The following is a 26,130-nucleotide window of genomic DNA, read 5'->3' as shown; positions in this document are numbered from 1 at the left end:
GAATCCCTGTGAATTCTGAGAATCTGCAGGGTGGGGTGGCCCTGGCTGCATTAGATGGGAAGGCCTGAGGGCGAGTGAGGGATGGATTTCAGAAAAAATGGCAATGAGCGTGTCTGCTGAGCAAGGCCATGGTCTGTGTCAGGATGTAAGTTTAAGTTATTACTGGTATTTTTATTACTCAAGCTTATACTGGAACAACAGTTTTGTCATATGGGAGATTAACCAAGGATTTATAATATACTGATCTGTTGATAGGATAAGTATCTGCCAGTAATAGGAAGTCTTTGATAAGATGGCTGTTCACTCATCCCATGAATATTTATTATACTTTCTTACTACAGAGAGAGACAAGACATGGACTCTGACCTCAAGAAGTTCAGGGTCTGAGGCAAGAGATGGACGTGAGAACAGCTAATCCCACAGGAGGAAGAAATGACCACTGGACAGAGCGTGTTGGCGCACTGGGCACACGGGGGAAATTGCAGTCTACTTTCGGTGGGAAAGCAGGGACAGCGACAGAGGGGTCGCTGCTTAGGGTCTTGGCGAAGTGGAACTTGCATTGTAGAGAAGGAAGGGACCGGCATTTCCAGCCTAGGCAAAGCCGGAGCCAAGGGGGAGATGGCCTGTTTGGGGAGGGTGCGAGGCTGGAACCAGGTCACGGTGCTATGCGGAAACGGTCAACTTTGCATCGTTGGCCAGCGCCTTTTCTGCCCAAATATGATAGAGGACGGCCACATGCAGCGCATACTGCTCTTTTCTTCAAGAAAGAAAGGAAAAGTGAGGGAGAATGTGATTAGTAAGATGGTCACCTGTGCCACTCTGGTACACATTTATGTATGAATCATTTGAAACTGTTCATTTAGGTTTGTACTGGAAACACCACTGGAGGAATACCTTACATCTGAGTCCTGGGTTCCCGCTCAGAGGGCCGGCTTGCCTGTCTTCCCACAGTGGGATAGTCTGAGCTCTTCAGCGCTCACCCGCCTGGCCCTCCCCCTCCTTATTTTGATGTGCCTTTATTTCCTTCTTTGTTTCAGCTCCTCTCTCTGATTTCTGAAGAGCTTGCTTCCGGGCAGCTCTGACTATCATAAGGCCTGCTGTGTTTTTTTGTGTTTTGTTTTTGTCTTGCAGAATGGCTGAGTTTTGTGTTGGTTCTGTTGGGCTTTTATTATCTCTCTTCTCCCCCACAGTATCCTGTGGCATGATGTGCGACTGTTCCCTAGTTGGTTCTTGTAGTACTATTTCAGTCATCTGAGAGTTTATTCCAAGAATTAATTGCTGGCGTGTGGCTTTGTAGCATTCATCTGGTGGTGTGTCCTTAGGCATTAATTCAGGAACACAGCCTCGCAGGACCTGCAGCACCGTTTGCTTGTGCTCTGAGTGTTTCAAACGGAACACATTGAGTTCCAAGGTTATGATCTCCCTGCACCCCACCCACCACCAGATTTAGTCTCCGTCTGTATTTTTATGCCAATTATTAGCATCATCCTAATTCACTTTCCCCACCTAGAAATTTTGATGCCATCCTTCCCATTATCTACTGCTAGTCAGTCATCAGATCCTGTTGATTCCAACCCGGAAACTATCCTCAAATCCCAGGGAGGCCTTGGCGGCAGTTAAGTCTGACTCACACTCTGTCTCGCAAGGGCAGCTGTGGATCTGGAACCTGGGAGAAGGCGAGCGGAGTGGCAGTGAGAGGAGACATGGTCGCCCCCGCCCTTCACTCCAGAGCAGGAGGATGCTGTGGGGCAGCAAGTGGCCTGCCGGCCAGCCACCTGCTGGGCAGATCACAGGCCCGCTCTCGGACTTTGGTTTACCCGCTATTGGAGCAAGCATAAAGGTCTGTGTGCAGTGGAGTCTCTTGGGCTCGTCGGGAAGGAATACAATAAGAACAGTAAAAACGCGTACGTTGGTAGCATGCTTCATGTTCCTGCGCATTGTCCATTAGATTCCACAGCCACCATCTGAAGCAGGCAAAAGAGGAATATTTATTTTCATTTTTGATATTAAAAAAAAAAAGGCTTGGGAAGCAAGTAATTTACAAAACTTGAGTGGCAGGATTGAGACATTTACTTGGATCTTCCATTCTGTAGATATTCCCTGCCAGGGACCATGCCCGGCACTGGGAACACGAGAATGATCAGGGCCTGGTTGAGCCCCAAAGATTCTACAAAGGGGGAGAAAGTTTAAGCCACTGGTAAGCAAACTGAGTCACTTCCAGACCACGTTCCACTTTGTAAACCAAGTTTTAGTGGAATGTATTCAAGCCCACCTGTTGTCCGTGGCTGCTGTCACTTTACAATGCTAAGGTTCAGTAGTTGTGACAGACACTGTGTGTCTCACAAGGCATGCAACATTCACTCACTAGCCCTTTACATAAAAGGCCTCCAAGCCTTAGGTTAAGTGTGTGGTTTCCCCACGGTGTGCCGAGTGCCCCACGTCTAGAGGCAGGTTTAAGGGACAGTGGAGGTGGACTCTCAGCTCTGCTGGGGTGGGGTGAGCACAGGGGGACCACAGCGAATGCTTCACTGAGCAGATGTCTGAACAACGGTGTTTTGAAAATTGAGTAGGAATTAATCACATGACAAGGAGAGGAGACCTTTTCAGGCACAGAGGATGGCATGTGTAAAGTTCGGAGGCAGTAAGTGAAGTGGCTTGCTTGGAAAATGACATGTCACTCAATTAGGAAGCACTTAGTGTGTGTGTGGAGGTTTGGGGGGTGTGGAGCAGCCTGCAAGAGCCTGATCTCTTGTATGAGACACTTGGGAGCTTGGATTTGATCTTAACAGATTGATGGGGTGATAATGAAAGAGTTTTCAGCAGAGCACTGGCAGGCTTAGATGGGGATTTAGAAAAATCACTGTAATAGCACCATGGAAAATGGATTGGAAGGAGACCAGTGGGAAGTTACTGCAGGAGCCCACAAGACCGTCATTCATATCAAAGGTGAGATGGGTGGGAATTAAGGTGGGGGGAGGAGAGACACCGGGAAGGAGACAGCCCACGTGCCCTGATGCCAGAGTATGGAAGAGGTGCAATTTCAGGGAGATTCCCCGTATCTGGCTTAAATGACTTGGTAGGAACCACCAACAGAGATGAAGAATAGGAGCGGAGGGTCAGGACCCCTACAGAGACACTGGGAACAGGAGGCAGGAGAAGAGGATCCAGCAGGAGAAGTGTGACCAGTGCCTCCAAGGAGGTAGGAAGAGCCAGAGAGAGGTGGAGGCCCCGGAGTGCGGTTTCAGAGGCCAGGGAGGAACGTTAGGAGGGGTGGATGGAGTGCGTGGTTACCAGGTGCTCATGCCCGTAGCAGGTCTGGCAGGATAAAAGCTAAGCGCACTGGATGTGGCCAGCAGGAGGCCACTGGGAGGTCTGGAGGGTGGTCGGATGAGGAGTGAATGGGAGCTAAATAAGTCAAGTCAGAAGCCTGGACCACTCTTTAAAAAACAAACTTTGAATACATTTCAGGTATAATTAGCAAGGCTGTGGATACAGCGAACAATCTTTTTGTTTTGTTACGAAAGTTGAAGAGGTTTCTCTGCCGAGCCAGTGGAGCAGTTTGCCCGTTCAGGAGAGAGCAGAGTTGTTGGTCGAGGGCAGGTCTCTGGAGGGGTGGGGCTGGGTGCAGGCTGGAGGGGGGAGGGACTTTTTTTTTTTATAGGGAAAATGGAGACAGCGGGAAGCTTCTGTGTGCAGCCAACATCCTGGGGGCATTTCTGGTTCTGATAGCACTGTCAGTTGCAAGTGATAGAAAATTCACCTCTTAACTGGATTAAAAATCAAAGGAAACTTTTAATGTGAATATACATGTAATTTAAAAGTATACAAGTAGGGCTTGGTTCGGGAAATGCTCTAGGAGTAACTCAGTGACACGCAGGATCTAGTCTTCCTCTGTCTCTTCTCTGCCTTCCGCAGTGTTGGATCATCCTCATGTTGCACATGGAGACCCCCTACTCCTACCTTCCTCTCTCCTTATGGGAGGTCCTCACCAGGTCTCTTTCAGAAGAGGGGGAAACTTTCCCAGGGGTCTCAGCAAAAGTCTCCCCAAAACATACTGCCTCATGCTGGATTAGATATCTGTTCCTAAATCAGTCATAGAGGTGAGAGGGTGGGGGATAGTAATTGGCTTAAATTGATCAGATCCCAACCCTGGAACTAGGGTAGGGTCACTCTGAAAAAGGGGTAGAGATGAATTCTCCAAAGAAAATTATGGGTACTATAATTGAATTGTATCCCCAGAATTCCTATGATGAAGCTCTAGCCTGCAATGTGACTATGGAAATAGAGCCTTCAAAGAGGTGATTAAGGTTAAATGAAGTCATAAGAGTGGACCCTAATCCAATAGCACTGGTGTCCTTACAAGAAGAGCGGAGTGTCTCTTCCTCACACCCTGCCTTGCTGTTGCGTGCTTGCCATGGGGCGCAGGGTTCAGCATTGGAAGCTTTAGACCATTGCCCAAGGGTTTTCAGTTTTTTGTTTTACTAATAAAATCCTTTCTTCAAAATAAAACTTTAGGCAAAACCCCAATGTAAAAGCAGGGACTGTGAAACCGCTCTGGTGAGAGTGGGGTGGAGGTGCCAGAGTCCCACCTGCTCCTTCCTCCCAACCCCCCCTCCCCTGGACAAAGCCCTGAGGCACTTCCTAGAATTTACGGGGCTCCTCTGACCCAAAGTGAAAACCCAGCACTAAAAGATTCTTTTTAAATTTTTATTTATTGATTTTAGAGAGGAAGATTGATTTATTGTTCCACTTATTTAGGTGTTCATTGGTGGTTCTTGTATTGTGCCTTCACCGGAGATCAAACCCACAACCTTGTCTTACAGCTCCATCCTCATCACTGTGAACAACTGTGTGGAACCCAGGGTGGCCAGGATGCTGCTGCATTGAATGACGTCACTGAAACAGTGGTGACATTTCTGGGTTTGGAAGCTAAGGGTCTGGCTTCACCCTAGAGGCGGCAGAGCCTCCTAAAGGGCCTCCCTGCTTCCACTGTCCCCACCTACATCCCACCCTTCACAGCAGCCAGAGTGGTCTTTACAGACCGACCTCATCAGGTCACGCACTGCTTACAACCCTGCTTAGCATGCAATTTAAACTCCTTCCGTTGGTCCTCAGAGCCCTCCGTGAGTCCGCCCTTGCCTCCCTCCCTCTCTGACTTTGACTTGTTCTGGGAGGTCTTCCCCATGTGCCTCCACTGCAGCCACACCAGCTTCCTTCCGCTCTGTCTGCTTCCTGTCCCCCGGCCTCTGCACAAGCATTGGTCCCTGCCTGGCATGTTTTTCTGACCCATCTTTACAATGGCTCCTTCCTGCCATCTAGATCTTGGTCAGGTGCCACCTGCTCGCAGAGGCTTTTCTTGACCATTCACCTTTCTTTGTCATATCACCCTCTTGTGGTTTCTTTTTTTTTTTCTTTTTTAATAGACCTAATTTTTTAAAACACTTTTAGCAAAATTGAGGGGAAAGTACAGAGATTTCCCATATCCTCCCACCCCCCCACACACATCATATCGTCTATATCCCCATCTGAGTGGTACACTTGTTAAACTGATAAATGTACATTGACAAATGATTATCACCTGGAGGCCCTAATTTACATTAGGGTTCACTCTTGGTGTTGTACATTCTATGGCTTTGGACAAATGTATAATGACAGGCATCCAGCATTGTAGTATCATACAGATGTTTCACTGCCCTAAAAATCTCTGTGCTCTGCTTATTCCTCCTTCCTCCAGCCCCTGGCAACCACCAGTCTTTTAGTGTCTCTATAGTTTTGCCTTTCCAGAATGTTGGACAGAATCATACAGTATGTACTCTTTTCAGATTGGCTTCTTTCATTTGGTAATATGCATTTAAGTTTCCACTATGTCTTTCATGGCTTGATAGCTCATTTCTTTTTAGTGCTGAGTAGTCCATTATGTGGATATACCAAAGTTTATTTATTTATCTATCTGCCTATGAAGGGCATCTCAGTAGCTTCCAAGTTTTGGCAATTATGAATAAGGCTGCTGTAAACATCTGTGTTTAAGTGGATCCTGTTGTTCTTCATTGCACCTATTGCTGCATGATGTTTTTTGTTCATTTTTTTTAAAAAGATTTTATTTATTTATTTTTAGAGAAAGGAAGGGAGAGAGAGAGGGAGAGAAACATCAATGTGTGGTTGCATCTCGCACGCTCCCTGCTGAGGATCTGGCCCGCAACCCAGGCATGTGCCCTACACGGGGAATCGAACCGTCAACCCTTTGGTTTGCATGCCAGTGCTCAGTCCACTGAGCCACACCAGCTAGGGCTTTGTGCAATTATTTTAAATTGTATTTTATTGATTATGCTATTACAGTTGTCTCCATTTTTACCCCTTACCCTCCTCCACCCAGCACCCCCACTCCTTCAGGCAATCCTTACACCATTGTTCATGTCCATGGGACATGCGTATAAGTTCTTTAGCTACTGCATTTTCTATGCTGTACTATACATCCCCGTGGCTATTCTATAAGTACTTATTTGTACTTCTTAATCCCCTCAACTGTTCACCCATTCCCCTGCACCCCTCCCCCTTCTGGCAACCATCAAAATGCTCTCTGTATCCATGACTCTGTCTCTGTTCTTGTTTGCTTAGCTTGTTTTTTAGATTCAATTGTTGATAGATAAATATTTATTGCCATTTTATGGTTCCTAGTTTTGATCTTTTTCTTAAATAAGTCTGTTTAACATTTCATATAATAATGGTTTGATGATGATGAGCTCCTTTAGCTTTTTCTTGTCTGGGAAGCACTTTATCTGCCCTTTGATTCTAAATGATAGCTTTGCTGGGTAGAGCAATCTTGGCTGAAGGTTCCTGCTTTTCATGACTTTGAATATTTCTTGCCAATCCAGCTAGCCTGCAAAGTTTGTTTTGAGAAATCAGCTGATAGTCTTATGGGAACTCCCCTATAGGTAACTGCTTTTCTCTTGTTGCTTTTAAGATTCTCTCTTTACCTTTAACCTTTGGCATTTTAATTATGATGTGTCTTGGAGTGGGCCTCTTTGCATCCATCTTGTTTGGGACTCTCTGTGCTTCCTGGACTTGTATGCCTATTTCCTTCACCAAATTAGGGAATTTTTCTTTCAATATTTTTTTCAAGTAGATCTCCAATTTCTTGTTCCTTCTCCTTCTGGCACTGCTATGATGCGAATGTTGAAACACTTGAAGTTGTCCTGGAGGCTGCTTACACTATCCTCATTTTTTTCGGATCTTTTTTCTTCTTGTTCTGATTGGTGGTTTTTTGATTCCTCATCTTCCAAATCATTGATTTGCTTCTCAGCTTCATCCACTCTACTGTTGTTTCCCTGTAAATTGTTCCTTATTTCAATTAGTGTATCCTTCATTTCTGACTGGATCTTTTTTATGCTCTTGAGGTCCTCACTAAGTTCTTTGAATATCCTTATAACCACTGTTTTAAACTCTGCATCTGATGGATTGCTTATCTCAATTTTGTTTAGTTCTTTTTCTGGAGTTTTGATCTGTTCTTTCATTTGTGCCATGTTTCTTTGTCTTCTTATTTTGGCAGCCTCCCTGTGTTTGTTTCTATGTATTAGGTAGAGCTGCTATAACTCTCTGTCTTGGTAGAGTGGCCTAATGTGGTAGGTGTCATGTAGGGTCCAGTGGCACAGCCTCCCCTATCACCCAAGCTGGTTACTCGAGTTGCACTCTTCGAGTGGGCTGAGTACACCCTCCTCATGCAGTTGAGCCTCCGTTGCTGTTGGCAGGTCAATGGCAGGGATTTATCCAGGCCAGTCAGCTGCAAGAACTGGCTGAGACCACTGACCACGAACCCCCGCCCTCTGCAGGGGCAGGGTCGTGGTGCTCTGATGTGTAACTGCCCACTGGATGCACTGGCCCTGGGGTTTCCCAGGTGGTACAGGCCAAGGTCAGCCCCTACCTGTGTTCTGCCTGGGACCACCCTGCAGGAGCTATGATGCAATCTGAGATGGCTGCTATTTGTGCTGGGCTTGGAGACACCCAGGCAAAGCCAAGCTGTGAATCTAGGCTGGCTGATGCTAGTGTGGGGCCTGGGGCCACTTAGCAAGAGGTACAGGGGCTGGGGCTTACTGAGGCCAGTGATTGCTTGTTTGAGAGGATTCAGAAAGTTGTAAAGCATGAATCAAGACCAGCCATTCATATGGAAAAGTCACATTTAATAGTTTGGGTGGGCCTGTAAGTTGGGTGGGACAGAGTCTCAGGGGATTTCCAGGGCGGAGCAAACAGTGTTAGCCAGGTTGATGGAATCTCAGATATGGCACCTACCTGTTGGCTCTGTGGCTCTGTCAGGGTGAGGGTTCAGAAAAGGGCCATTGGCCTCTGTCTGTCTTTCTCTCTGGGAGAAAGCTGTGCTCCAGCCCTCACCCTGATGCCTGACACTTAAGTATCTCCCTATAAGCCACTGGTGCCTTTCGAGCTGCTACCCTGGTGCTGAAGCTCAGAGGAAGTGAATCGAAGTCTATGTGTGGGATCTTTAAAGGGAACCATTTGGGACTCCAGAAGTTTCTCCCGGCAACTCAATCCTTGCTGATTTTTGCAGGCAGAAGTTATGGGGACTTATCTTCCTGGCACTAGAACCCTGAGCTGGGGGTCCTGGTAGGGGACTGGGACTCCTCATTCCCAAGATATCCCTCCTGAATTTTTATCCACCACACATGTATGTGGGACAATCCATTCCACCTCTCCGCCCCTCTTACCAGTCTGAATGGATGTGGTTTCTTTGATTCTGTTGTTGTCGAACTTCCATTCAACTCGATTTCTGATGGTTCAGAGTGGTGGTCATTCTATATTTTAGTTATAATTTCGATGTGATTGTGCAAGGAAGTGAGCCATGTTTACCTATGCTGCCATCTTGACCAGAAGTCAATGTTTATTTCCTGTCATCCCCACTGGCACGTGAACTCTGTGAGAGCAAAGAACTCTGTTGTCCCTATGTGTGTTCTCTAGACTAGTACCTGCAGCCAGGTCTGCTAAGTGAATGAATAGTGTGCTGACTGCCACCCCAAAGGCCAAAGTGGGTTCTTCTCCAGGGATGTAGAGATGCCAGCTGAGCCATTCTCTATGCAACCAGTCTTTTCTCCCCATCACTTCAAATGTGTTGTGACCAGCAGAGCAGCCTGCCCAGGGTGGGGCTGTGGGAATGTGGGGAGCTCCAATGGCAACAGCTTGCTTAGCTGTGGGCCTCTCGTCCATCTGCCAGGGACAGCTTGTAGAATCAACACCAGGGGCCCCCCAATCTGGGGAAAGAAAGCAAACCAGGACCCAAAAGAAAGGAAAACAGAAAAGCGGGCTGTGATTGTGGATGGATAATTATTACTACTTGCTGTTGTTATGGTCATGACTTGTAGATAGCCAGAACCTTCCTTCATCCCTTCCAGTTCAAAGCCTACTCACTGGCAACAGCTAACACTTATTAAGCCTCTACTCTTTGCTGAGTGCTTCCTGCAGGAATTGTATACTAAGTCATCACAGCAGCCCTCTGCAGTAGGTGCTATACTATTCGCAGTTTTCAGATGAGAAATATAGACCTTCTAAAGTTTTAATACAGGGTCCTCAACTTGGAAGTGGGGAGAAGATCCAACCTAGGCCATCTTGCTTCTCAGCCAATGCTCTCAGACTTGACTAACAAGCTATCATTGGTCCCCACCAATGGTTGATCATCACCCAATTCACATAAACTTTTCTGTGACACATCTCAGATATGTTGCATTTGAATCTCTCATCGGCTTGCAAATTTTAAAGGCCTTGGGTTCAGGGAAGTTGCCTAAGTGTGAGAAGCATGCCCATGTAAGATAACGGAGGCTCTCCAGGGTGTCCAACCTCAGCCCACATGCGGCCCAGGATGGCTATGAATGCGGCCCAACCCAAAATCATAAATTTACATAAAACATTATGAGATTTTTTTTTTGTGATTATGTGTCATAATATATTTAATGTGTGGCCCAAGACAACACTTCTTCTTCAGTGTGGCCCAGAGACACCAAAAGTTTGGACACTGCTGCAGGGCATTCAAATTCTACCCAATTTATTTCTTAATCTGCAGGCTTGATTTGGCCCCTGGCTGGAACTTTGAGGGTCCAGTGACCTGTGTATTTCAGTAGTGCCCAAGTGATTCAGATAAGCATTCAGTTTCCTTCCTGTGTGGGCACGTCATCAGCCACGCACCTGACCAAATGTCACTCGGGTTCTTTATGAAACAATGAGCTCACTACTGTACTTGGCAGGACATTTTTTGTTCATGACTCCATTCACTCTTGCTGTCTCCCTTTTTCCCCCTTTCTTTTCTTTTCACACAAGGGGTTGAGGGAGGGGACCTCAGATATACAAAAAGTGAATTAATTGTATTCCCCAGTTCATAGTACACCATCAGTCTACACAAGATTTCTGTTTTTTTTTTTATTTCACTTCTCTTTCCCTGCAGTAGGCCCCTCTGTAGTGCATTTTATATCCTTACACTCTACCTCTTACCTGTTTGATTTGCTATAAAAGTATCCTTCAAACACATTGTATTGGCAGAGTGTTTGTTTTCATGAATGGTATTGTAGGGTGGGCTGTTTGTTAGACGACTCTTCCCAGCCTCTCAGAGAAACCCCTGCCTCTCTGGAACTTCCTCCCATTTTGTCCTAGTTTTTGTCCCTGTAGAACTAAACAAACATTTGACCCCTTCCAGCATTCCAGACCGTCTTTCATGGCCCCCTTTTCTGCAGCCTTGGCCCCCCTCACAGGGTATGGGGTTTTCCTTATTCCTCCCCAGGATGCTCCACAGTTAGATCGCATTCTCCTTGAAGAACTTTGACCCCTCTGGCCCCAACTGCGTGTCATACTTCTCCACCCCTAGTGACAATCTCTTGTGTTGGTGGAAGGGCCAGGAGAGGAATGTGATGCTATATGACTGGGACATATATCCCACATGATAGTGCAAGAAGATTTGGTTGGAAGTGTGAACTTAATCACTCTCAGTTGGAAACCCCTTTCTCACCACTTTCTCCCTCATTATCAGAATGAGGGAACTTACGGCCTTGGTGGAGTTGGGGCACCTTCAGGCAGGACATCTCAGTCCCCACTCTGCAATGGGTTCTCTGCCCACAGCCCTGGAACACCAGGCTCAGACAGCTGTTGACTCCCCCTGCCTTTTACTTGGATGGAAATTTCCTCAGAATGCCCAGGAAGGATTGCAAGCTATGTCCAAAATAGGCTACGTAGACCTGGCTTGGGAAGCTGAGGGGCCTATATGCCCATGTGGAATAACCCACCCTCTTCATCCTCCACTTCTTTTATCTTTATGAGCACATTTTAGAGGTCAATGCTGTGTTTTCCTTCATTACTAAGGCAAAATTCACTTATTATAAAATTAACCATTTTTAAGTGAACAACTCGGGGTATTTAGTATATTCACAGTGTGTGCAGCCATCACCTCAATCTAGTTCCAAACGTTATCATAAATGAAGAAGGAAACCCTGTCCCTTACGGTGTGTTCCCGTCACCCTCCCCTCGGCCTCTGGTCACTGGCAATCTGTGTTCTGTCTCTTTTGGATTTACCTGTTTTGGAAATTTCATATAAATAGGATCATTCATCACATTTTGTGCCTGGCTTCTCTCGGTGAGCATGGTGTCCTCGGGTTTCATCCACATTGTCACACGTATCAGTACTTCATTTTTCCTCTGTCTGAGTGATGTTTCATGGTATGTATATACTGCAATCTGTTGATTTATTCTTCCCTTGATGGATGTTTGGGCTGTTCCCACCTTTTGGCTGTTACGAATTAAACTGGTATGAGCGTGTGTGTACATGTACTTGTTTGAGAGCCTGTTTTTAATTCTTTGGGGCATATGCCTAGGAGTAGATATACAGGGTCATATGGTAATTAATTTTTTAGCAACTCCCCCAAAATACATTTCTTTTTTAAATAGTAACTTTACTCAGGAACTTTCCTGCATATCGAGAGATAGGGAAGTGAGGTGGGGAAAGCCTGGACTGGAAGTCAGGGGACTGGGTTCTTTTCCTGGCTTTTCCACTAAGCAGCTGTGTAACCAGGAGCAAATCACTTTCCCTTTTTGGGCTCTTGTTTCCTCGTATGAAAAACATGAAGCTAAATAATTCTTAAATTCTCTTCACTTTCAAGATTTTATTGGGGCCCTGGCCAAGTGGCTTAGTTGGTTGGAGTGTCATCCCGTAAACCAAAAAGGTTGTGGGTTCGATCCCTGGTCAGGGCATGTAGAAAAAAGGGTTCCAGGGAGAATTGTCAAACAGCTAAGTGTGATTATCTCTATGTTCCTTTTTTACTGTGTTTTTAAAATGTGAGTTAACAGCACCCTGAATAATTGGGATATTTTCCCTACCAATGTGTTTATAGTTAATGAATAACTTTTGGCTTCTTTTTCTCACCAAGATTCCCAGAATAAAGTATCCTTCTCTTTCCCATCATTCCTACTGCTTGGCAGCTCATATATACATATATATATATGTATATATATATTTTTATATGTACATGTATACACACACACACACATATTTTATTGATTATACTATTACAGTTGTCCCATTTTTTTCCTTCCTTTATTCCCCTCCACCCTGCACCACCCCCACCCCCCACCGGCATTCCCCACTCTTAGTTCATGTCCCTGGGTCATACATATAAGTTTTTTGGCTTCTCCATTTCCTATACTATTCTTAACCTCCCTCTGTCATAAAATATTATGTACTTACTATTAATGCTTCTTATTCCCTGTACCTTTTCCCCCATTCTCCCCTATCCTGATCTGCATTTCTGTGATTCTGTTCCTGTTCTAGTTGTTTGCTTAGTTTTTGGTTTTGGTTTTGTTTTTTTTTATGGTCAGTTGTTGATAGTTGTGTTTGTTGTCATTTTACTGTTCATGGTTTTTGACCTTTTTCTTACATAAGCCCCTTTAACATTTCATATAAGGGCTTTGTGATGATGAACTCTTTTAACTTTACCTTGTCTGGGAAACACTTCATCTGCCCTTCCATTCCAAATGATAGCTTTGCTGGATAGAGTAATCTTGGGTGTAGGTCCTTGCCTTTCATGACTTTGAATACTTCTTTCCAGTCACTTCTTGCCTGCAAGGTTTCTTCTAAGAAATTAGCGGATAGTCTTACTGCAACCCCTTAGTAGGGAGCTGTCTCCTTTTCTCTTGCTGCTTTGAAGATTCTCTTCTTATCTTTAATCTTGGATAATGGAATTATGATGTGCCTTGGTGTGTGCTTCCTTGGTCCAACTTCTTTGGGATTCTCTGAGCTTCCTGGATCTCCTGGTAGTCTATTTCCTTGGCCAGATTGGGGAAGTTCTCTTTCATTATTTTTTCAAATAAGTTTTCAATTTCTTACTCTCCTTCTTCTCCTTCTGGTACCCCTAGGATTTGGATGTTGGAACGTTTAAAGTTGTCCCAGAGGTTCCTAAGCTGTCTTCATTTTTTTGAATTCTTGTTTCTTCATTCTGTTCTTGTTGAATGTTTATCTCTTCCTTCTGCTCCCAATCATTGATTTGAGTTCCAGTTTCCTTCCCTTTACTGTTGGTTACCAGTATATCTTTCTTTATTTCACTTTGCATAACCTTCACTTTTTCCTCCATTTTGCAACCATACTCAACCAATTCGGTGAACATTCTGATTACCAGTGTTTTGAACTGTGCATCTGATAGGTTGGCTATCTTCTTCTCACACTTATATCTACTTTTGGAGCTTTGATCTGTTCTTTCATTTGGGCCACATTTCTTTGTCTCAGGATGCCTGTTATGTTGGAAGGGGCGGAGCCTTAGGTATTCCCCAGGGCAGGGCAACCTAGGTCACTTGAGGGAACAATGCCAGTTGCTCAGTTCTTGGCTGGCTCTCAGTCACTTCCCCCGCTACCCACAAGTAAATTGGGCCCTTCTAGTGCTGGTTCCCAGTGGATGGGTTTGTGTATGTTCTAGGACCTGTGGGTCTCTCCAACGGACTCTCCTGTGAGGTAGGGAGTTTCTCCTGCTGCCTCATTCCCCACAGGTGTTTACAGCCAAAGATTTTGAGGCTTTCTTTTCCTGCACTGGAACCCTGGATTGTGTGGTCTGTCTCGCTCCCCAGCTATTCCTCCCATTTTATCCTAACGCAAATGTGGGACCGCCCAGACTGCCAGCCACTGCCTTGCTGCACGTCCTCTCCACCCCAGCTGCCCATTTCCGCCCCTCATACCAGTCTGGATTAATGATTCTTCTTTTACTCCTTGGTTGTTGGACTTCCATACAGTTCAATTTTCTGGCAGTTCTGGTTATTTTTTGTTTTTAAGTTTGTTGTCCTTCTTTTGGTTGTGTGAGGAGGTAAAGTGTATCTACCTACACCTCCATCTTGTCTGGAAGTCAGTCTTCTTGGCAGCTCTTTAAAAGAATGTAGTGCAGCCAAGACCGGAGCCATCCACCCTGGTGCTCTGCCCCCTGGTACACACTCTTCCACCAGGGCGGCTTCTCTCAGCCCTAAGGTTCAGCAGGGTAACCTGAGTTGGGGCTTCAGAGGTATGGGAGTCAAGGAGAGGAGGCAGCAGACTTCCTGAAACAGTGTAAGGACCACCTTAGAGAGTAATGAGGAAGAACCAAAGACCTCCTGGGATGCCTTTAGCTAGAGGGTCCCCCACCCCGCCCCCACAGAGTGCAATCCCTGTGTCAGGAGAGCCGCTTTTCCTCCTCTGATTTCTCCCTTCACAATATGCTGCTCAGGTCAAATCCTGTGCTCTCCTGTACCCCCTGGTGGTTTTCTGGGGGAATATGAGGTTTTTAAAGAATACATGATCTAAGTAGTTTATTCCATCAGTCATTTGTCCATCTTCATCCATCTATCACATATTTTTGAGGACCTGCTATGTTTTAGGCACTATGTTAGAGTCTAGGAATGACCAAGACAAGGCTCAAAGACAAAGCACCTCCCCTTATAGAGTCTTTTTATAGGGGATACAGGGTGGCTTTTGGAATGAATACGAAGTGACAAGGGCTGTAATAGGGGGACATAAGTGGTGTTCAGAGCTATAGACAAGGGGCACAGGAGACATACTTGGCAAATCCTAATGAGAGAAGGCAGATTCAAAGAGTGTTCTAGACAGATATTAATCTGTGTAGATGTCCATCAGCATTACAGAGCGTGGTGCATGAAAAGACCTGGTAGAAGCCTCATATTTCTGAACACAGAACACAGGGATGGGGGTGATGAGAGTGATATTACAGAGGGGCTGTGTCATTCAGGGCTCCTGAGCCATGTCAAGGACTTTCGCTTAACTTACGGGCAGTAGTGAGCTAGTGAGTTTGACTATAGGGAAGTGGCATAGTATTTATATTTGAACTTTAGAAGTAACCACTCTAGTTATGGATAGAGAATGAGTCAGAGGGATAAAAGTAGAAGCAGGGAGACCACTCAGGTCTCCCTGCAGTAACTGGCATAAAACGATGGTGACCAAAACCAAGGTGGGAGCAGTGGGAAGGGAGGGAGGGGATGGAGTCCAGAAATATCCTGAGGTTGGAGGCTGGTGCTGGGCCCAGCTTCCAGGAAAGATGGCTGAAATCTGAGTCAGAATCCTCCAGCTTGCCCCACACCCCGGCACAGGGCGCTGCCTCAGTGTCCAGGTCTCCAGAAGCATGACCTTGTCTCCCAGGAGAAGCCCTGGAGCCCTGCTCCTCATTCTAGACCCTCCATCAGGACAGGTGGGAGATGGTGGGCGTACAGAGGAGAGCGGGCTTCAAGCTGTTGCCACAGGAAACAGAAGTAAAGCCATGTATCCATTTTGACAGGTGACTATTAGTTCAGGAAAGCTGGAAGAGTTCTGGGGAAACCTTCTGCTGTTGTCCTGTTTGACTTGACCCCACGGTAGAACAACAAGCTGGACCAGTTTTTCAGACTCATGTTTTAGAAGCTCAGCAATCTTAAAGCTCTTGTTTGAGCGTCAGCTGTAGGCCATTCTTGATCTAGTGTCTCAAGGGGAAGGGAAACGCTTTGTTTCTTAAGGACCCACTCCAGGACTGCCAGTTTTAGCCCTTGCCTCTGTAGGCTCTGGAATGATTTCTTGTGTTTGAGGATGTAAAGGTTGAGCTCTCATAATGTTGCTCTTTCTACCAACCCCCTCGAATCCCCTTCTCCTGGGCCATCATTTCAGCACTGCCGTGAACTCTAAAGGGACACAACATACATTAGCTGCACAAACCTCTGCAAAAATTATTCATTTATAAAAAATCCTTTAGGCAGCCAAGTTTCATCTATCTGACCCTGATCCCCACTGCTGCCACCTTCACCCTGCCCCCTCTCTAGATCGAAGGACGGTGGTGTGATCTTAGTTCGGCGGCCCTGCCCCAAACACACTCAAATGCAGATCCACACAGCATGTATGGTTCAGAGGATTTGTGAGATTGGTGGGTTTATACTGGCCATGTGTGTGGCATCTTCCTGGTGCTGGGCCTGTGGGCCAGGGTTTGTTTACCCAGAGTTGCCTTTCCTTCTAGAACAATGGTTTTCAACTCAAGGTGGTTTTGTGCTCCAGGGGACAGCTGACAATATCTAGAGATGTTTTTTCATTGGTGGCAGAAGTGGGCTCTGGTGGCGTCTAGTGGGTAGAGGCCAGGATGCTGCTACACATCCTACAACACCCAAGAGTGTTCCCCACACACAGAATTGTTGGGTCCCAAATGTCCATAGTGCAAGGGTAGGAAACCCTGTTTTAGAACATTGGTCGGTGACCAGGGGGAGGTTTGCATCCTTTCAGCCCTGTAGGATTGCTAGAACAAACCATGAGTTTAAGAAATAACTCACTTGTCATATTTCTTTCCACAGCTGAGCTCTGTCCGAAGGCTGAGTTAGAGCAGCTGGAGGCAGCAAGACCCCGAGGGCCGGGGAACAGGGAGCGGGGTCCAGTGCTGAGGATGGCCAGGCCGCAGCCACCACCCTGGGTCCACACAGCCTTCCTCCTCTGCTTCCTCGGCCTTGGCAGGGCCATCGAGATTCCTATGGATCGTGAGTTCTGCTCCTTCTTTTATTCTCTTGATTTGGGGCAGAGGAGTTGGAGGGCAAAGGGAAGTTAAGACCAACTTTTGAAGGATGTTTTAGGAAGAGAAACAGTGTATTCTGGATGCAGAGCTGGGGTCCCCAAAAATGGAAGCGTAAGGCTTGTGCTTTGGAATGTGAGGCGTGAGTCTGCAGCAAGGTCTCTCACCACTGTGGCTGAGGGACTTGGGCTGCCTGGAGCCTGCTGATCAGGACTGGAGGTGCTGAGTTTGGAAGCCCGAGTGTTCTCTGTGGTCTTGACTTGCCCATCAAAGCAGAGTTTTTAGGGACCAAGTGAGTGAATGGTTCTTATTTGCCTTTCTCATTCCTGATCTAGATCCATGAGATCTTTTTGGCTGGACTGATCAGAAGGATGGATGGCTGGGAGAGGGTTGGGAAGGGGATTATTTTGCAAAAGACTGGCTGTGTGAGACATTAAAATAGAGCCCTGTTATAATGCCACCATTGGAGAACCAGGCACTGATTCCTGCTATTTTTAACCTTTCCACAGTGAAGCTGGAAAGTAAAATCCATGTTATTCTGTTTCCCATTATTTGGCCATAAGAATCATAAAGTAAGGGGCTTACAATGCTGCTCTAACAGAATCTCACCAGCTACATCTGTGGGTATATTCATTGATTGGCAGCCACGCGCCTTGGCCCTGCATTTCGATGTGCTCCACCTTTGTCACAATACTGACACTCCTATCAGGATGTCTTGCATCCCAGTACTAAGATGTGGGCACACCATCTCTGTTCCCTCTCCCCTGATTTTAGGAATAGATGGAACCCATATGATGCCAACATTGACTTAGGCTCTCTCCAGGTGATAGATATCTGGGGAGGGGTAAGAGAGCAACACAGCCTCCAAGAAGTCTGAGCTGAGCTCTCCAAAGCTAGACCCTGGGGAGTAGAGTTAACAGAGCTCAGAGAAGAGCTGCAGGTGTCTCTGCCCCCTGCAATCCCACTTCACCCATAATAGCTGCCCCAGAGAAGTGGGCACTTCTGGATGGGTGATGGCCAGGAGCAACTGTGGGTAGGCCCAGAAGCAAGATGGACAAGGCCCCTGCTGCCCTCCCGATAGCCTGAGTGTGTGAGTGTGTGCACACACAGACACTCAGGATGGGTGACAAGGTTGTTGGGAGAGGAGCTGTACCATGGAGACCATCTGTACTGCTGGCTCAAGGAGAATTGCTCATTAACAGTCCCAGGCAGACAATCTAATGATAAGGCCCTCCATCCCCCTGGAGAGGAGAGGGTGCAGAGGAACCTGGGTTATCAAGGAAGTGGCGAAGGCTCATTTCTCTTCCGCCACTTCTCCTCACTCACTCGCCTGCCACTTGGATCCCCAGGGCTAGTAGGTGAGGAGTTCTGGCAAGGTGAACTTCTGAACAGATGGCTTTGACACCTATGCTAAGACTCTGGATCTCTAGAGTTCTACCAGAGCCACAGGCAGGGGACTGAGCAGTCAGTCTCTTCAAGTACCACTTGTGGAGCAAGAGCAGCCAGTGCCCTGACCTTCCCACCACCGCCTCCCCAGGGGAGAGGGCCTGGAGCGTCCGCCCGCCCTTCCTGTGCTCGTTCACGGAAATGCAGGCCCTTGCTCGGTCAGGGTCACACAGCAGATGGGCGATGGAGTCGCAAGAAGAAGCCGTATCCCTTGATGACCCGCAGTTTGGCACTCAGCATGTCCCACACTGACCTCTGGTAAACCTGCCTCCTTTTAGTTCTTAGAACTCCCCAGGGTCTGAGCTGCGTGTGCCCAGCAGAGAGCCAAGTGCTTCACAGGCATCACTTCCTGCAGTGCTCACAGCTAATCCACGAAGCATCTGTGGTCCTTAGCTGACAGGTTAGAAGTCTGAGGTGTAGAGAAATAAAGCTGTTTCCCAAGTGGCAGGGCCGGCATGTGAGCACAGTGCCTCTCTGTCTGAGGAGGTGAGTCCATCTGGGACACACAGTCTGGTGCTGCAGGTTGTCTCATGAAACTCGCGCTGCCTCATGCACCTCCCTGGTTACTGAAGGCACGTGGCAATGGAAGCTTCTCCAGAATGAGTCTGCAAAAGCTGACCGCAAGATGAGGGAAAGGCAAGCCCTCCGGTTGCCCTGGGGAGAGGTCCTCTCCAGCCTGGTTTCTCCCTCCTGTTTCCTAGGGTACCTGAGTCCGTCCTTCCTTCTCACCTTGACTCAGACCCAGTGGAGGGGCTAGGGAAAGATTAGGCATTCCTTCCCACCCCCAGCTTTACTGAGATCTTATGGACATATAATATATGTAAGTTTAAGAAGTACAACTTGATGATTTGCCACACGTACATATTACGGAATGACTACCGCAGTAGGTTTAGTTAACACACCCGCCCCCTCACATGATTACCTTTTTGTATGTGTGGTAATAACTTATAAGGTGTACTCTCTTAGCAGCTTTCAAGTATATACTACAGTACAGGCATATCTCATTTTATTGTACTTCGCTTGATTGTGCTTCACAGACACTGCGGTTTTTTACAAAGAGAAGGTTTGTGACAAAGGTGCCTTGAATGAGTCTGTTGGCACCATTTTTCCAACAGCATTTGCTCACTTCAGGTCTGTGAGTCTCATTTTGGTAATTCTTGCAATGTTTCAAACTTTTTCATTTTGTTGTATTTGTTATGGTGATCTGTGATCAGTGACCTTTGATGTTACTATTGAAATCATCTTGGAGCACCACAAACCATGCCCTTGTAAGACAGCAAACTTAAGATAAATGCTGCATGTATTTTGACTGCTCCACTGATTCCCTGAAACACAACAGTCTTGAAATTAGGCCAATTAATAACTTCACAATGGCCTCAAAGTGGTCAAGTGAAAGGAAGAACCTCACGTCTCTCACTTTAAATCAAAAGCTAGAAGTGATTAAGCTCAGTGAGGAAGGCACATCATTTCTTCTGCAACCTCCTGACCTTTTATGCCAGTTAGCCAAGTTGTGAATGAAAAGGAAAGTTCTTGAAGGAAATTAAAAGTGTTACTCCAGTGAGTACACATATGATACAAAAGCAAAACAGCCTTATTGCTGATATGGAGAAAGTTTTCATGGTCTGGATAGAAGAACCAACCAGTCACAACATTCCTTTAAGCCAGAGCCTAATCCAGAAAAAGGCCCTAACTCTCTTCAGTTCTATGAAGTCTGAGAGAGGTCAGGAAGCTGTAGAAGAAACATTTGAAGCTAGCAGAGATTGCATCATGGCATTTAAGGAAAGACCTTTTCTTCATTACATAAAAGTGCAATGTGAAGCAGCATGTGCTGATGTACAATAGAAGCTGCTGCAGCAAGTAGCAAGTTACCCAGAAGATCTAGCTAAGAAGGCAGCTACAGTAAACAACAGGTTTTCAATGTAGACAAAACAGCCTTCTATTGGAAGACGATGACATCTGAGAGTTTCACAGCTAGAGTAGAGAAGTCAATACCTGGCTTCAGGGCTTCAAAGGACAGGCTGACTCGCTTGTTAGGGGCTAATGCAGCAGGTGACTTTAAGTTGAAGCCAGTGCTCATTTATCATCCCCAAAATCCTAAGGTCATTAAGAATTATGCTAAATCTACTCCTGTGCTCTGTAAATGGAACAAAAAAGACTGGATGACAACACGTCTCTTTATTTCATGGTTTACTAATTATTTTAAGCCCACCTTTGAGCCCTACTTCTCAGGAAAAAAAGATTCCTTTCAAAATATTACTGCTCATTGTCTATGTACCTAGTTATCCAAGAGCTCTGATGGAGATGTACAATGAAATTAATGTTGTTTTCATGCCTGCTAACACAACATCCATTCTGAAGTCCATGGATCAAGGAGTAATTTTTAACTTCAGGCCTTATTATTTAAGAAATATATTTTGTAAGGCTATTGCTCCCATAGATAGTGAGTCTCTGGTGGATCTGGGCAGAATAAATTGCAAACCTCTATAAAGGAGTCACCATTCTAGGAATCATTAAGAACATTCATGATTTGAAGGAACAGATCAAAATATCAACATTAACAGGAGTTTGAAAGAAGTTGATTCCAACCCTCTTATAAGACTTCAGTGGAGGAAGTAACTACAAATGTAGCGGAAATAGCAAAGAACTAGAATAGAAGTGGAATCTGAAGATGTTACTGAACTGCTGCAATCTCATGATAAAACTTTAGTCAACGAGGAGTTACTTCTTATGGATGAGCAAAGAAAGTGATATTTTGAGATGGAATCTACTTCTGGTGAAGATGCTGTGAAGACTGTTGAAATAACAAAGGATTCAGAATATGACATAAACTTAGTTGATTAAGCAGCAACAGGGCTTGACAGGACTGACTCCAATTTTGAAAGAAGTTCCACTGTGGGTAAAATGCCATCAAATAACATCACATGCTACAGAGAAATTGTTTATGAAAAGAAGGAGCCATCAATGTGGCAAATGTTTTTGTTGTCTTATTTTAAGAAATTGCCACAATCACTCAACCTTCAGTAACCATCACCTTGATCAGTCAGCAGTTGTGAACATTAAGGCAAGACCCTTGAAGGCTCAGGTGATGGTTTGCATTTTTTTAGCAATATGGTATTTTTTTAATTAAGACATATATATTGTTTTTAGACATAATGCTACTGCACACTTAATAGACCATAATATAGTATAAACATAATTTTTATATGCACTGGGAAACAAAAAAATTTATGTGACTCACCTTATTGCAGTGTTGGCTCTTTTGTGGTGGTCTGGAACCGAATCCACAGTGTCTCCGAGGTATACCTGTACTGTAGTTGCCATGCTGTAAGTTAGATCCCCAGAACTCATATCTCCAATAGCTGGGAGTTTGTACCTTCTGACCAGTATCCCTCACCTTCCAGCCCTTGGCAACCACCATTCTATTCTGTTCCTTGAGTTTGACTTTTTAAGATTCCACATGTAAGTGAGAACATTCAGAATTAGTCTTTCTCTGCCTGACTTAGTTCACTTAGCATAATGCCCTCAAGGTCCATCCAAGTTGTGGCGAAAGGCTGGAGATAGCTGCACCCCCTCTTCCTTGAGGCATTATCCCCAATAGCCAAGACATGGGGACAACGTAAGATTGGGCGCTCTTAACTTTACCTGTGTGTTAGGGGGGTGCCTGGGGGCTCATGCCAGGGGCTCCTTTGGGGGCATTATCTATGCCTGGAGGATAAGGCACTGTTGTGGGGATCTGGGGTGCAGCAGGCTTCCAGGAACAGAGCCCTGGGCTGCTACACAATCCTTCATTGAAGTGCCCAGCCTCCAGTCCCCACTGGTTTGCCAGCAGAGTCACACGCACCCACCTCCCCCTCACCAGCCTCAAGGAGAACAATGTGACCTTTGAAGAATGTAAAGAGTCACCTCATCAACCAAAGAGGTTTGCCAAAAAGTGAGTCTGCTGGCAGCTTGCCCCTCTGTCTCCCTCCCCACAGCAAGGGACTCAGCATTTTTCTCCTAGGAACCCACAGAGCAGGGCCATGGTGTGGGAGAAACACTTCCTCCTCACTACCATCCCAAATGGTGCTGCAGGATGGCCTCAATAACACACACACGCACGCACTTCATCGTCCGAGTGATGAGTGCCAGAGGTCACACATACCAGAGTTGGGGAAAGGAAAGAGGTGCGTGAGTTCCAGGCAGCATCTGCCTCACCCCCTGCAGAGCCTGTTGGAAGGTTTTCCTCCCTCTTGGCAGCCAAAAGAACAAATTTATTCTCCGCTCTACATTCATCATCCAGCAGTTCCACCGGAGAGAAGGGCAGGTGGTGTGACACAGGATGGAGAACGAGGGCGGCCACAAGACTAAGTCACCCTTGACCCTAGGCAGACAGTCCCTGTTGTCTTCTCCCTGTGGCAGCTTGTCTTCTGGGTGGACTGTGTCCCTGTAATGAAGTCCTTGGTAGCACAATGGTGGTTGCAGATGTCAATACCTCTTTAGGCAGTTAGATTCTCAAGAGTCCTGGCCTGATTTCAGTGTGGGGCCCCAACTGCCCTGAGAATCTCTACCCCCTCGAGGTCTCTCCTCTTACTTCCTTTGTCCAGACTGTCAAGGAGAACAGAGCGCCAAGGCCCCACCTGGCCAAGGATGGGTTTATAAAAAGAGCTCTGGACCAGGCAGCCCAAGAGCTGGTTCTCATTCCAGTGCGATCTTAACCAAGTGACTTCCCTTCCCTGGATTCGAGATTCCCTGGACAACATCTAGGGATATTTCCATTGAACCAGCATTTGATTCAGTAAAAGAGAGGTTTGAGGCCCACGTGGGCAAAGCAGAGCCTTTGTTGGCCTTCCTGTTCGGGACGAGGCCAGAGCCTTCAACTGTGTGTCAGGAACAGGAGACATCACCTGTGTTTTGAGATGAAAAACCAGGGGCAAAAGAATTATTTCGAACCTTTTCATGGGTCTTACTCTCTAAAGACTTTCACGTACTGACAGCATGTCCAGTAGGACACTCATTCCTGCCACCCTCTACCTCCCTCTCTGAGGTCCGTCTTCTCTTTTCTGTGATGCTTTTGTGCAGCTCTTGGTTGTGTCTTAAATCTGCCCTCCCCCTTTCTGAGTCCCTAATCTCCTCTTCCACATCTCACTCTGGTCAAGTCAGGAAGCTGCAAGGTTGCCCTGGCTGGTGTGGCTTAGTTGGTTGGAATGTCGTCCCATAAACTAGAAGGTCATGGGTTGGATTCCCGGTCAGAGCACATACATAGGTTTGGCCCTGGTTGGGGCACATACGAGAGGCAACCGATTCATGTTTCTCTCTTGTGTTGCTATTTCTATCCCTCTCTTCCCTAACCTTTTCCGTCTCTCTGAAATCAATAAGCATGGCCTTGAGTGAGGATTAAAAAAAGAAAAGGAGGAAGTGTCAAGGTCACCGTGGCTCACCAGCAGCCTCTGCTTCCCCCAGGAAGTGCTCACTCTGAAAAAGTCAGCCCACAACACCAGCACCAGATCTAACATCCACACAAGCATTAAAAAAAAAAAGAAAGTTGTATTATTTTCTATTATCATAAGTAAAGGATAGTTTTAAAAGCTATAGCAGATATAACAGATGTTCTCTCTTTTGCAGACACATTTCAACCAAGACCTTGTCCTCACAAAGCACACTTCATCTAAAACCTTGTATTCAAAGCGTGGTCCACAGACCACCAGCATCCGCATCACTTGGCTCCCTGTCACAATTGCAGGATCTACTGAATCAGAACCTGCATTTTAACCACTCCCTTCAGGTGATTCATGTGCTTGTCAAAGTTTGAGAAACATAGAAAGCTGTACCCAGGCATCTCAGGTGCAGGCTGAGAAGGTGTGTGCCACCCGCCCCTTTTGTAAAAAGCTTAGAAACAGCGAGGAACGCAGGCGGTGTGAAAGGGAACGAGGGGCAGTGGGAGCAGTGAGGCCCATGGACTTGCTGGGCCTGTGGCTCTTTGTCCTGCAGCAGAGGCTCTGATCCACTCCTTCCTGCCACCTCAGCCTCACCCCAGCACTGTTGGCCAAAGAGCATCTAAAGGTGACAGGTGGCATCTTCAGAGCCCAGCCTCTTTTGAGCAGCGTTGCCACTTTTGACATTTGGACTTACCTGGTGACATCTTCATTTGGTCGGAAGCCGGTCTTTCTGCTGCACCGCATGTTTTGGTCTCTGGGGAAGGCATTGCCTTCTCCACGAAGCACTCACTGGGTCCATCCCCGCTCCAGCTTGCCTCTTCCCCTGAACTCCGCAGCTGGTGGGAGAGAACCCACGCAGAGTGCCCGCCCCTAGCCCGTTTCTCCCTCCTCCCTGCATGCTGGGGCGTGAGGACACTTGGGCAGTGGGTCATGTGTAATAACTGATGTCTTCTTTTCTCCCTTCACAATGCTAACCCATTGGAACTAACAGCCAGCATTCAGAATGAGCGTAAGTCTGGGGGCGGGGCATGCCTCTCTGCACTTGTGCCTCTGGGAGGTCAGAGGGCAGGAAGGAGGGGCAGGAGAAAGCCAGGTGAGGGCACAGGGGGTATTCTTGGCCCCTCCACCCCTCTGCTAGGGCTGCTTGACACCAGCGCCATGTAGTGAGGTTTCTTACCACATGGGAAGGGAAGAGGCTCAGCCTGTGGAAAGGCAGGTGGGTAAGAAGGGCCACTGCTTGCCTGTCCTCCGGTGGCTGGCACAGGAGCACCAGGGAGGAGCACAGCTCAGGGCCAGGAGGGAACGGTACTCTTTGGCCTGCAGACAAGTCCCTGGGAAATTCTCTGCGGACTAAGGCCTCTTTCAGCCCCATCCTCACCACAGTTTGACCATCTGTTGACCCTGCAGGGCTCAGAACCATCACAGCCCTTAAGTACTGAAAATCTAGCTGTTTTTTTGCTCTTTTATTCATTCAACAAACATTTATCAAGAACTGCTGTGCTCTAGACATTGTACTAAGCATTGGACATAAGAGTGGGTCAATCGGAAGCCTGGCCTTCCGTCTCTCACGGGGATACTGTGACCTTTTATACTGACTCTTAATGCTTAATCTGTGACACACATCCCTTTCCCGCGGTCTCTGAAGTGGGGCACTGTCCACCCCCTGCTTGCCTGCTTTTCTCTGTGGCTCCCAAAGCTCTTAATTTCAGCCATTCTTCAAGCCAGGGACCCAGGCCCATTCCTGCGGCCCTGACTGCCCACTGTTTGCCCTGCTGCAGTGTCCCAGCCCCCGACCATCACCAAGCAGTCGGTGAAGGACCACATTGTGGATCCCCGCGATAACATCTTGATCGAGTGCGAAGCAAAGGGGAACCCTGCCCCCAGGTGAGTGTACTGGCAGGAAAATTCAAGCTGGGTGGAGGGAAAGGGGCCGCAAGGAGGGTATGTAAACTACTCCCTTGCCACAGGCCTGCTGGTAGTTGAGGCCTTGAGAAATTAAATGTCTCCATTCAGTCCCTGCTAGGTAGAAAGTATAATTTGGAAAATTAGGAAATTTAGCTAATGAGGAAACTGGGGACCAGAAAACTTAAGAGGCTTAAGGTCACACCAAAAAGCCAGGACCACATGCTGTTTTCTAACTTTTAGTGTAACACTGCATTTTGTTCCCGTCAATCCTCCATGCTTAGCTTATAGGAACTCCCTCCCCGCAGCTAGCCTGAGTCTTGCAGCCTCACATGGGTGTC

The 26,130-nt window shown here is 46.7% G+C and overlaps 1 protein-coding gene across 1 annotated transcript in view; it reads left to right on the top strand.

Annotated features, from left to right (window-relative positions):
* NFASC (neurofascin) overlaps window positions 1–26,130 on the top strand; it is a 181,044-nt gene that overhangs the window by 92,894 nt on the left and 62,020 nt on the right. The window contains exons 3-5 of the mRNA XM_054563301.1: window positions 16,816–16,995; window positions 24,879–24,896; window positions 25,666–25,771. Coding sequence (XP_054419276.1) covers window positions 16,905–16,995; window positions 24,879–24,896; window positions 25,666–25,771 — 215 coding nt within the window. The 5' untranslated portion in view covers window positions 16,816–16,904. The remainder of the gene's footprint in view (window positions 1–16,815; window positions 16,996–24,878; window positions 24,897–25,665; window positions 25,772–26,130) is intronic.

Source organism: Pteronotus mesoamericanus, unplaced genomic scaffold, assembly GCF_021234165.1.
Source record: "Pteronotus mesoamericanus isolate MK-2021 breed Mesoamerican mustached bat unplaced genomic scaffold, CSHL_Meso_final scaffold_705, whole genome shotgun sequence".
Lineage (NCBI taxonomy): Eukaryota > Metazoa > Chordata > Mammalia > Chiroptera > Mormoopidae > Pteronotus > Pteronotus mesoamericanus.
The sequence above is the reverse complement of the archived record's forward strand: the minus strand, read 5'-3'. Positions and strand labels throughout refer to the sequence as shown.